This window comes from Balaenoptera ricei, chromosome 9, assembly GCF_028023285.1.
Source record: "Balaenoptera ricei isolate mBalRic1 chromosome 9, mBalRic1.hap2, whole genome shotgun sequence".
NCBI lineage: Eukaryota > Metazoa > Chordata > Mammalia > Artiodactyla > Balaenopteridae > Balaenoptera > Balaenoptera ricei.
Genome location: NC_082647.1, coordinates 57,060,462 through 57,072,713, shown reverse-complemented (window position 1 = coordinate 57,072,713; position 12,252 = coordinate 57,060,462). Strand labels below are relative to the sequence as shown.

Genomic DNA, 12,252 nt, shown 5'->3' with positions numbered 1-12,252 from the left:
TAGTGGCTTTAAAACATCTTTAGTAGCAGATTCATTTTGTATTAAACTTAAATTCTATTATTGTAGAACAGTTGAGGATAATGAGAAATTTGGTACAATAATGTCAAAAATTCTAACAACCAAATGTTATCTATTGGTAATATTTCTGGTGGAAAAATATAAGCACAGTGAAAAAGTTATTAGTAGTAGTAGTGTTTCAACAAGGAAAATGTTTAGATTAAATTTGGGCAATATCATTGTTTTTCTAAATTAAAATAGCATTTGACACATATCTCAAAAAATTAACAGTGGTTCACTGTTGCTTTATTGGTTAACATAACATTTTTACAAATATTTAGTAATTTTGGGATAAATTTCCTTTATTAGGTTTTAAAAAATATAAACATAACCCATTTTTATTCTCAATAATAGTAAGCTGTTTTAATTCTAGTCTTTGTTTTCTGTTTCTTAACTTAAATGTAGAAATGTCCCAGAACCTTAGTTTAGTATATACCCTATCATTAGGGCATTTGTGGTGGATTTAATAACAAAGCATTATAAAAACCTTGTATGATGGCAGTTTTCACTCTGTGGTGGTTCAACAACATAGGTATAGATGAACCTTTACAGAATATGAACGTATTTTAAACTTGCTTAATTTCAGTTACGTAAAATGTAAGCTTACCCATGTTAAAGTTTTATTGCTTAAAGTTCATAATTCTATCTTTGATAAATACATAATTTTTTTCTCCTTTGCTCTTTTTCCCTCCCTTCCTTCTCTCATTATTATGCCGAACAACGCAGAGCTCACAATGCCTGTCAGCACCAAGCTCCATGACTCGGGATTTTCCTGGAGTTCCTGGGAAAGATCAGTCTTCACAACCCCCAGTCTTCAGAACAGCCTCACAAGAGGGTTATCAAGAGCTCACACAGGAACAAAGAGATCAACTGAGGGCAGATATCAGTATTATCAAAGGCAGATACCAAAGCCACATTGGAGTATGGCTTTTTCCTCTTCATTATAATTGTAAAACTTTTTAAAAATTGTTTTTCCTTTTTGATATGTATTTTTTTGATTGGTAAATGAGCTCTGTAAACAAGGGACTGAAACACATCGATCAGTCAAATGATTATGTGCTAACAATTTTTAGTAATCTTATGAGAAAGGGAATGTATAGTCTAAGAAAACTGGCAAAAAGAAATAACACTTGGACTTCCTTTTTCATCACATCTCTAAGTTAACTTTTTGTCTTTTTTTTTTATTTAAGGAGGATGATGCCCTTAACCAGCCAGGCCCCATCAGAACCAGTCTGGCTATTAGTCAGGCACATTTAATGACTGCGCTCAGTCACACAAGGCCATCCATCAGTGAAGATGACTGGAAGAACTTTGCTGAGCTGTAAGTAAAAGATTCTGATTCAGAAGTATAGATATTATTGCAGGTGATAGTTATTCAAACGTTTAAAATTCTTTTAAAATCACAAATAATATTTTGAATATTTAAAAGCAATTCAAAACATTTGCTTAGTAGCCATGCGTTTAAATACCCAAAAACTTGAGGAATATAAAAGTCAAAAATGAATTTTCATTATAAATAATTCAAATGTAATCAAATGAATTGGTTAATGACTTGGTTTAATTTTAAAAGCATCAAAGAAAAAAAAAGGAAAATCAAAAGCCCAAAATGATTCCACTATACAGTTTCCAAAAATTATGAAAATACAACTGTTGTTTTGTTTTCAAAATAATTTATATTTTATTAATCTCATTAATAATTAAAGAACATTTAAATACATTCACATTTATTCACTTGTAGACCATGTTTAATATACATTTGAATTTATAGGCTTGCAGTTGTCTCACTAGTAACTTTGGAGTCTGAGACCCATAGACTGGGAACCATTCTAGGTCAATGATTCAACTTAATTCAAGAAATGACTACAGTTAACAATACTGTAGTATATATTTGCAAGTTACTAAGAGAATAGATCTTAAAAATTCTTTTCACAAGAAAAAAAAATGTAACTGAGGTGATGATGGATGATATCTATACTTATTGTGGTAATTCTTTCACAATATATACATTTATCAAATCACTGTGTTGTACACCTAAAACTAATACAACCTTATACGTCAATTATATCTCAATTTAAAGAAAGTTAAAAATGGGAAGAAAAAGAAATGTATTCCTGGTCTTTAGAAGTTGCAACTTTCTTGTTGAATTTTGCTACACTCTGGGGTATGCATGCACATACGTGTACATGCATGTGTACATTGAAAGGGTAGAAAAATTTTCCCTTCCCTTCTGGGTTCTTTGGTTGGTCTAATAATTAAATTGACATAAGATGGATTAACAGGAGAAAAACTAATTTTGTACATTCAGGATCTGCATAAAAATAGTAGACTAAAGTCAGTCAGGCAGTTGAGGCTTATATACTGTCCTGAGCTAAGGACAGAGATAAGGGCCTGGACTTCAAAGGGGAGGAGGGCAATTCACAGGAAAATGGGAAGAACAGGTGTTTGGTAATCAGACGTTTGTCCTGTCATGCAGATAAGTCTTTTGAGATTAAAAATGTTATCTCTGTTAATAGCTCTTTCTGGTGCAGGTCCCGTATCTAAATTCTTTTAGGCAGTTAAGGGAGAGGTAAAAAGCTTTTCTCAAGTCTGCTGGGTCTTGATTCCCTTTAAGTCAAAATAATCCACATGGCAGTTTGGGGTGGAAACTAGAATAATTCAGGATCCAGTCTAATTTACAGGTAGAAATCCAAACGTCAAAGACAATTAACAGCACTAGAATCTGATATCCACAAAGGTGTATTACTGAAACATGATTTCTCTCTCTACAATGACCCCCATTTCTAACAAAGATAACCACAGTAAGACTAAACTATTTTCAAATTAAGTCTAGTTGCACTAAACTTGGCCTGATTATTTACATAAGTTCGACAAGAATAGTAATTGACCATATAGATGCTTTTAAATCTCCTTTCCTGGAAATTTTCATAAGGAATCTCAGATTGACCTTTTAAAAGCCTCTTGAGACTAGGAAGCCAAGCCAAGGACTTACCATCAGATTTCGCTTGCAATAGCTATGTACTGTTGACCCTTGAACAACATGGACTTGAACTGCGTGGGTCCACTTACACACAGATTTTCAATAAACATGTACTGCAGTACTACACAATCCATGGCTGGTTGAATCTGTGGATGCAGAACTGTGGGTACAGAGGGCTGACTGTAAGTATGCAGATTTTTGACTGTGTGTTAGAGGGTAGAGGGGTGGGGTTGGCACCCCTAACCCCTGTGTTGTTGAAGGGTCAACTGTATTTGGGTTAACTTCTCTTTTAGAGGTCCCCAAAATAGCCTGAAGTCCTTGTACTTGCCGGGAAATGACCTTCCTTACTCACCTGGTAAGGTTACTGGGAACTCTGTAAGCAAGGTACCAGGCTGGTTTTCCAAGGAGGTTTATTGGCTCCATAAAATCAACCTTAGTTCCTTAAAACTGTCTAGTTTGTTTTTCTGTTCTATGCATTCTCAAATACGACATTCCAGTCAAAGCCTTGATGATATAACCAATGTTTCCAATTGTGTCCTGTTACGAGGAGAAAGGATTCTTATTGAACTTATGGAAATAACTGTATCCATGAAAATAAGAACGCTTACTAAGAGTTTCTGAATTCTGGAGGGATCAGGTAGGAGAAAAACACGTTTCATCTTTGTTCACAAAGGTATATTTTACCAAATTACTGATAGCTTAAGAGAAAAGAAAAAGGTTTCCTTAAATCTGGACAAACAAAACATAAGAGAACAATGTTTCAAACAAAGTCATAAAAATTATAATGATCCTCAGTAGTTCATTCAGTCCCATGTAGTTAATTTTTATGGATCTTTTGTTAGCAGTTTTATGAAGCCATCAGTTTCCCCATTAGAGTTCTGCAAATTCTTACCTAATTCAGTGGTATAAATTGAAAATTATCAGAAACCTGTTCTTGTTAGAGTCCTTTCCATGAGTCTCACTGAAGATGAAGCACTTTTGCAGGAACACTTTTACAATAACTGTAAATGACAAAAGACTTAAAAATGGCCATGGTTAAAGATCTGATGAAACTTCATTATAATGCATTTGATAAGGAAATTTGGTTATTTCTATGATACAGCATTTTAAGACAACTGGAATTATGGTTGATAATATTACATATCAGATACTTAGGAATTTTATAAAGTTTCTATAAGACATATTAATAACATATCCATATAAATATAACTTTTAGTATTATTTCAGTGTTTCCCATGTAATTTAATATATCAAGTAATCCTAATTTATATCTCTCTTTTTATAAGGGGAGAGAGAGAACAAATCTTTTGAGATGTTCCAGGGGCCCTCTGGAAAATCCCAGAGTTAAAGGTCAAAAAGCCTTATTTAGAATTTGATTTTCGAGAGGTTTGTCAAAAATATTTGGTTTTAAAACATCATACTATCATAGATCACTGTTAAACAATACTATTCACTTAACCAAAGTGACAATTAAAGACTTTGAAGGCAAATACAGAAAGTTACATAGTTGTAAAAAAAACAAACAACAAAAAACATCTTAGAGAAAAGCATTTTCTTAAGCAATCAGACATGAGGCATAGGAAATTATTTGTTTTCTAGGCAGACTACTTAAAAAGTAAAGAAAAACCTTTCACAGTCTAATCAATAGCAGACCAATAGTCCAAAAAAATTTTGTCTTGAAAGGGAAGAAAAGTTTTAATATCAGTAGTGTACTTCTATAAAACTAAGACTTATTTTTAGAACACTTATAATAAATTCATTCCATTTTAGCCAGCTTGACAAAGTAAAAGTCTCTCTCTCCAACTTTCCATACCCATTTAGTTTGTCCTTTATTCTCTTTCCCATTCTGAAACAATCAGAATAGAGTTGCATACAGTTGTTTTCCTTATTATTTCTCAGTTTTAATTATATAAATTAGAATTCTTAACACTTAAACCTTAATTTCTAGTGATTGTGAACTGTTACACCAGCATTCTGTAGACTGGCAAATTAATGCATACATTTCATAATTTCTAAAAGAATACACTTTAACAGTACAATTCTTCAGTGTAGAATAGGACACATTTATTTCTACATCTAAGTATATTTAGTTCCTATGTAGTAAGAAGCCAAAAGTAAATAAATGTTCAATGATTAATGTTTCAGTATTTTATTTAGAAATGATCAAGATATCCAAAGAAATTTCATCACTTGCCAAAACTCTAAGGGTATAAGTTACCAAAGAGATTCTGGAAACTATTTAAGTAGACATATCATAAAACTTAATTATTGTTGAGAAGTTCACTTAAGAACTAGTTAAGTTTTAAACAATCATATTTAGATTACTTATGAAAATTTCATGAAACATTAAAACAGCCACCATGGCAAATTTTGTAACAGATATATACTTAAACTAGCTTTTATTTACTGAAAATTATCCCAGATCACATAAACTTGAGAAGAATTTGGATTGGTTTGTATTATGTTTCTGAGAGTTTAGAAATATTAAATTTGATGAGTGCTTTTTTCTTTAACCCAATTAAATAGATCTTTTTACAAATTAATTTTGGCAATATTCATCCAGACGTAGAAAAGTATCACATATACATAACATATCCATAGACGTAACATAAACACACAGAGACAAACAGAACCTGTAGCTTCCATCCCAAAATTTTAGCCATGGAAGTTTTTATAGCAGTCTGTTTTTTAAAAGCCTCTTCCCCTAACTCCTTTTCTATCCCAGTCTCAGGTGATTATAGGCAGTATCTTAGCTATCTCCTGGGTGTTTACATTTCAAAGACATAAGATTTACATCTTCAAGGGACAGAGGAAGAATGCAAGTTTTCTCGTAGGAGTTTTTTTTTTCAAGTATAGTTGATTTACAATATTATATTAGCTTTAGGTGTACAACATAGTGATTCAATATTTATAGATTATACTCCATTTAAAATTGCAAAATAATGGCTATATTTCCCTGTGCTGTACAATCTATCCTTGTTGCTTATTTTATACAGAGTAGTTTGTACCTCTTAATCCCCAGCTCCTGCCTTGCTCCTCCCTCCTTCCCTCTATTGACTGGTAACCACTAGTTTGTTCTCTATATCTGTGAGTCCATTTCTGTTTTGTTTCGTACATTTGTTTTATTTTTTAGATTCCAAAATAAGTGATAACAGAGTATTTGTCTTTTCTGACTTATTTCACTGAGCATAGTATTGTCTAGGTCCATCTATGTTGTGGCAAATGTCAGTATTTCATTCTTCTTTAAGGGCTGAGTAGTATTCCACTGTGTATACATACTACATCTTCTTAAGCCAGTTGTTCATTGATGGACATTTAATGTTGCTTCCATACCTTGGCAATTCTAAATAATGCTGCTTTGAACATTAGGATGCATGTATCTTTTTGAATTACTGTTTGTTTTCCTTGGATATACACCCAGGAGTAGAGTTGCTGGATCATAAGGTAGTTCTATAATTTTAGTTTTTTGAGGCACCTCCATATTGTTTTTTTTTTAAAAATCTTTATTGGAGTATAATTGCTTTACAATGGTGTGTTAGTTTCTGCTGTATAACAAAGTGAATCAGCTATACATATACATATATCCCCATATCTCCTCCCTCTTGTGTTTCCCTCCCTCCCTCCCTCCCTCCCTATCCGACCCCTCTAGGTGGACATAAAGCACCAAGCTGATCTCCCTGTGCTATGTGGCTGCTTCCCACTAGCTAGCTATTTTACATTTGGTAGTGTATATATGTCCATGCCACTCTCTCACTTCGTCCCAGCTTACCCTTCTCCCTCCCCATGTCCTCAAGTCCATTCTCTATGTCTGTGTCTTTATTCCTGTCCTGCCCCTAGGTTCATCAGAACCATTTTTTTTTTTTAGATTCCATGTATATGTGTTAGCATACGGTATTTGTTTTTCTCTTTCTGACTTACTTCACTCTGTATGACAGACTCTAGGTCCATCCACCTCACTACAAATAACTCAATTTCATTTCTTTTTATGGCTGAGTAATATTCCATTGTATATATGTGCCACATCTTCTTTATCCATTCAACTGTTGATGGACATTTAGGTTGCTTCCATGTCCTGGCTATTGTAAATAGAGCTGCAGTGAACATTGTGGTACATGACTCTTTTAGAATTATGGTTTTCTCAGGGTATATGCCCCGTAGTGGGATTGCTGGGTTGTATACTGTTTTCTATAGTGGTTGCACAAATGTTCATTTATACCAATACTGTAGGACAGTCCCCTTTTCTCCACATCCTTGCCATTATTTGTTATTTATAATCTTTTTGATGATAGCCATTCTGACAGGTGTGAGGTGATATCTCACTGTGGTTTTGATTTGCATTTCTCTGATAATTAGAGATGTTGATCATCTTTTCATGTGTCTGTTGGCCATCTGTATGTCTTTGGAAAAATGTCTATTCAGATCCTCTGCCCATTTTTTTACTCAGGTTGTTTTTTTGATATTGACTTGTATGAACACTTTATATATTTTGGATATTAACCCCTGATGGGTCATATCATTTGCAAATATTTTCTCCCATTCGGTAGGTTCTCTTTGTTTTGCTGATTGTTTCCTTTTCCTAGGAGTTTTTTTTGTTTTTGCTTTTTAAAAACATTTATTTATTTAGTTAGTTATTTTCGGCGGTGTTGGGTCTTCGTTTCCGTGCAAGGGCTTTCTCTAGTTGTGGCGAGTGGTGGCCTCTCTTGTTGCAGAGCACAGGCTCCAGACACACAGGCTCAGTGGTTGTGGCTCAGGGGCCTAGTTGCTCCGCGGCATGTGGGATCTTCCCAGACCAGGGCTGGAACCCATGTCCCCTGCATTGGCAGGCAGATTCTCAACCACTGCACCACCAGGGAAGCCCCTTTCTAGGAGTTTTAAGGTATATTTCTTTATTATCAGAAGTCTAGGGTAACTACTATTTAAAATTTCCTATCTGTCTTTTTAGAACAGTTCTCTTCTAACATCCTGATCTTTTACAGTATCTGCAAGCATTTTGAGATGAATAGGGGAGGTTTGGGGGTTGGTAAAGTGAGATGAACTTTTGAATTGTTTCTAGAGCCACAGTTCTGGTTTTGCAGACTCTAATTTGTAAAATAAGGACAGTCTGTTTTATTTCCTCAAAGAACTGGGTTGCAGCCTGAATGCAAGCAAGGGGCTGACCCACCCATACAACTACATGAGGATTTTTAATTATGATGGAAATCAAAAGATTACTATGAGAGCCTACAACATGCTGCCTACAAGAGACCTACTTTAGGGCAAAGGACACACATGGATTGAAAGTAAGGGGATGGAGGAGGATTAGCTCAAGATAGTGAAGTAGAAGGATGTGAGCTCACCCGCTTCCTATGAAAACACCAAAATTCACAACCAACTAACTGGTGAACAACCATTGACAAAAAAACGCTGGAACTTACTGAAAAAGATACCCTACATCCAGAGACAAAGAAGAAGCCACAGTGAGATGGTAGGAAGGGCGCAATTGCAATAAAATCAAATCCCATACCTGGTGGGTGGGTGACCCACAAACTGGAAAACAGTTATTCCAGTGAATGTTCTGAGCCCCGTGTCAGGCTTCCCCCAGCGTGGGGGTCTGGCAACAGGAGGAGGAGCCCCAGAGAATCTGGGTTTGAAGGCCAGCAGGCTTTGATCACAGGATTTCCACAGGACTGGGGGAAACAGAAACTCCACTCTTGAAGGGCACACACAGTCTCGTGTGCACCAGGACTCAGGAAGAAAAGTAGTGACCTGATAAGAGACTGGGCCAGACCTACCTGCCAGTATTGGAGGATCTCCTGCAGAGGTGGGGGGCAGCTGTGGCTCACTGAGGGAACAAAGACACTGGCAGCAGCAGTTCTGGTAAGTACTCATTGGTTTGAGCCCTCCCAGAGGCCACTGTTAGCCCCACCATACAGCCTGTAGGCTCCACTGCTGGGATGCCTCAGGCCAAACAACCAACAGGGTGGGAACACAACCCCACCCATCAGCAGACAAGGGCCTTAAAGTCTCCCTGAGCAAAGCCCTACCCACCAGAGGGACAAAACCCAGCCCCACTCACCAAGGGGCAGGAACCAGCCCCTCCCCTCAGGAAGCCTGCACAAACCTCTTAGACAGCCTCACCCACCAGAGGGCAGACAGCAGAAGCAAGAACTAAAATCCTGCAGCCTGTGGAACAGAAACCACAGTCACAGGACGTTAGTCAAAATCAGATGGAAGAGGAATATGTCCCAGATGAAGGAACAAGATGAAACCCCAGAAGAACAACTAAGTGAAGTGAAGATAGCCAACCTGCAGGAAAAGGAATTCAGAATAATGTGAAGATAATCCAAGATCTCGGAAAAAGAATGGAGGCAAGGATCGAGAAGGTACAAGAAATGTTTAACAAAGACCTAGAACAACTAAAGAACAAACAAAGATGAACAATATAATAAATGAAAAATACACTAGATGGAATCAATAGCAGAATAAATGAGGCAGAAGAATGGTTAAGTTACCTGGAAGACAGAATGGTGGAAATCACTGCCACAGAGCAGAATAAAGAAAAAAGAATGAAAAGAAATGAAGACAGCCAAAGAGACCTCTGGGACAACATTAAAGGCACCAACATTAGCATTATAGGGGTCCCAGAAGGAGAAGAGAGAGAGAAAGGACCTGAGAAAATATTTGGAGAGACAATAGCTGAAAACTTCCCTAACATGGGAAAGGAAACAGTTATCCAAGTCCAGGAAGCGCAGAGAGTCCCAGGCAGTATAAACCTAAGGAGAAACACGCCAAGACACTTAGTAATCAAACTGACAAAAATTAAAGACAAAGAAAAACTATTAAAAGCAACAAGGGAAAAATGACAGATGGCATACAAGGGAACTCCCGTAAGGTTATCAGCTGATTTCTCAGCAGAAACTGCAGGCCAGAAGGGAGTGACACAATATATTTAAAGTGAAGAAAGGGAAGAACCTGCAACCAAGAACATTCTACCCAGCTAGGCTCTCATTCAAATTTGACAGAGAAAACTTCTCTAGGCGTGAAAGAGACCAGCAACGTAAAACAACCTCCTTGTACATATATATATTGCTATATCAAAACCTCATGGGAACAGCAAACCCAAAAACTACAATAGATACACACACAAAAAAGAAAGCAACCCAAACACAACACTAAAGATGGTTATCAAACCACAAGAGAACAAAAGAGGAAGGGAAGAAAAAAGATATAAAAACAAATCCAAAACAAGACAATGGCAATAGGAACATACATATCTTTAATTGCCTTAAATGTAAATGGATTAAATGCTTGAACCAAAAGACAGACTGACTGAATGGATACAAAAACAAAACCCATATATATGCTGTCTACAAGAGACCCACTTCAGCCCTAGGGACACATAACAGATTGAAAGTGAGGGAATGGAAAAAGGTATTCCATGCAAATGGAAATCAAAAGAAAGCTAGAGTAGCAATACTAATATCAAACAAAATAAACTATGAAATAAAGACTGTTACAAGAGACAAAGAAGGACATAATGATCAAGGGATCAATCCAAAAAGATATAACAATTGTAAATATATATGCACCCAGTGTAGGAGCACCTCAATATATAAGGCAAATACTAAAAGCCATAAAGAGAGAAATTAACAGTAACACAGTAATAGTGGGGAACTTTAACAACCCACTTTCATCAATGGACAGATCATCCAGACACAAAATCAGTAAGGAAACACAGGCCTTAAATGACACATGAGACCAGATGAACTTAATTGATATTTATTGACCATTCCATCCAGTAGTAGCAGAATACACATTTTTGTCATGTGCATGTGGAACATTCTCCAGGAGTGACCACATGCTGGGCCACAAAGTGAGCCTCGGTAAATTTAAGAAAGTTGAAATCATATCAAGCATCTTTTCGGACCACAACACTATGAGATTAGAAGTCAATTACAAGAAAATAACTGTAAAAAACAAACATGTGGAGGCTAAACAATATGCTACGAACAACCAATGGATCACTGAAGAAATCAAAGAGGAAATCAAAAAATACCTAGAGACGAAAGCACAATGACCCAAAACCTATGGGATGCAGCAAAGGCAGTTCTAAGACAGAAGTTTATAGCAATACAGTCTTACCTCAGGAAACAAAAAAATCTCAAATAAACAACCTAACCTTACACCTAAAGCAACTAGAAAAAGAAGAACAAACAAAACCTGAAGTTAGTAGAAGGAAAGAAATCATAAAAGATCAGAGCAGAAATAAATGAAATAGAAAGAAAGAAAACAATAGCAAAGATCAATGAAACTAAAAGCTGGTTCTTTGAAAAGATAAACAAAATTGATAAACCTTTAGCCAGACTCATCAAGAAAAAAAGAAGAGGACTCAAATCAATAAAATTAGAAATGAAAAAGGAGACACAGAAATACAAAGGATCATGAGAGACTACTACAAGGAACTGTATGCCAATAAAATGGACAAACTGGAAGAAATGGACAAGTTCTTAGGTACAATCTCCCAAGACTGAAACAGGAAGAAATGGAAAATATAAACAGACCAATCACAAGTCATGAAATTGAAACTGTGATTAAAAAACTCCGAACAAGCGAAAGTCCAGGACCAGATGGCTTCACAGGCGAATTCTATCAAACATTTGGAGAGAATTTAACACCTATCCTTCTGAAACTGTTTCAAAAGATTGCAAAGGAAGGAAAACTCTCAAACTCATTCTATGAGGCCCACCATCACCCTGATACCAAAACCAGACAAAGAGACCACAAAAAAATTTACAGACCAGTATGGCTGATGAACATAGACACAAAATTCCTCAACAAAATACTAGCAAGCAAATCCAACAATACATTAAAAGGATCATACACCATGAGCAAATGGGATTTATCCCAGGGGTGCAAGGATTTTTCAATATCCGCAAATCAATCACTGTAATACACCACATTAACAAATTGAAAGGTAAAAACCATGTGATCATCTCAGTAGATGCAGAAAAAGCTTTTGACAAAATTCAGCACCCATTTATGTTAAAAACTCTCCAGAAAGTGGGCACAGAGGGAACGTACCTTAACACAGTAAAGGCCATATATGACAAACCCACAGCAAAACATCATACTCAACAATGAAAAGCTGAAAGCATTTCCTCTAAGGTCAGGAACAAGACAAGGATGTCCACTCTCACCACTATTATTCAACATAGTTTTGGAAGTTTTAGCCACAGCAA

At 36.1% G+C, this 12,252-nt stretch overlaps 1 protein-coding gene across 5 annotated transcripts in view; it reads left to right on the top strand.

Annotated features, from left to right (window-relative positions):
* The window catches only part of PEX1 (peroxisomal biogenesis factor 1), a 76,302-nt gene that overhangs the window by 53,210 nt on the left and 10,840 nt on the right, over positions 1-12,252 (top strand). For 4 of the 5 annotated variants that reach the window (XM_059933821.1, XM_059933823.1, XM_059933820.1 and 1 more), the window contains 2 exons: positions 784-978; positions 1,248-1,378. In XM_059933821.1, the coding sequence (XP_059789804.1) occupies positions 784-978; positions 1,248-1,378 (326 nt within the window). Of the gene's footprint in view, positions 1-783; positions 979-1,247; positions 1,379-12,252 lie in introns of those variants that run through there. The other variant, XM_059933825.1, reaches the window with a different exon arrangement.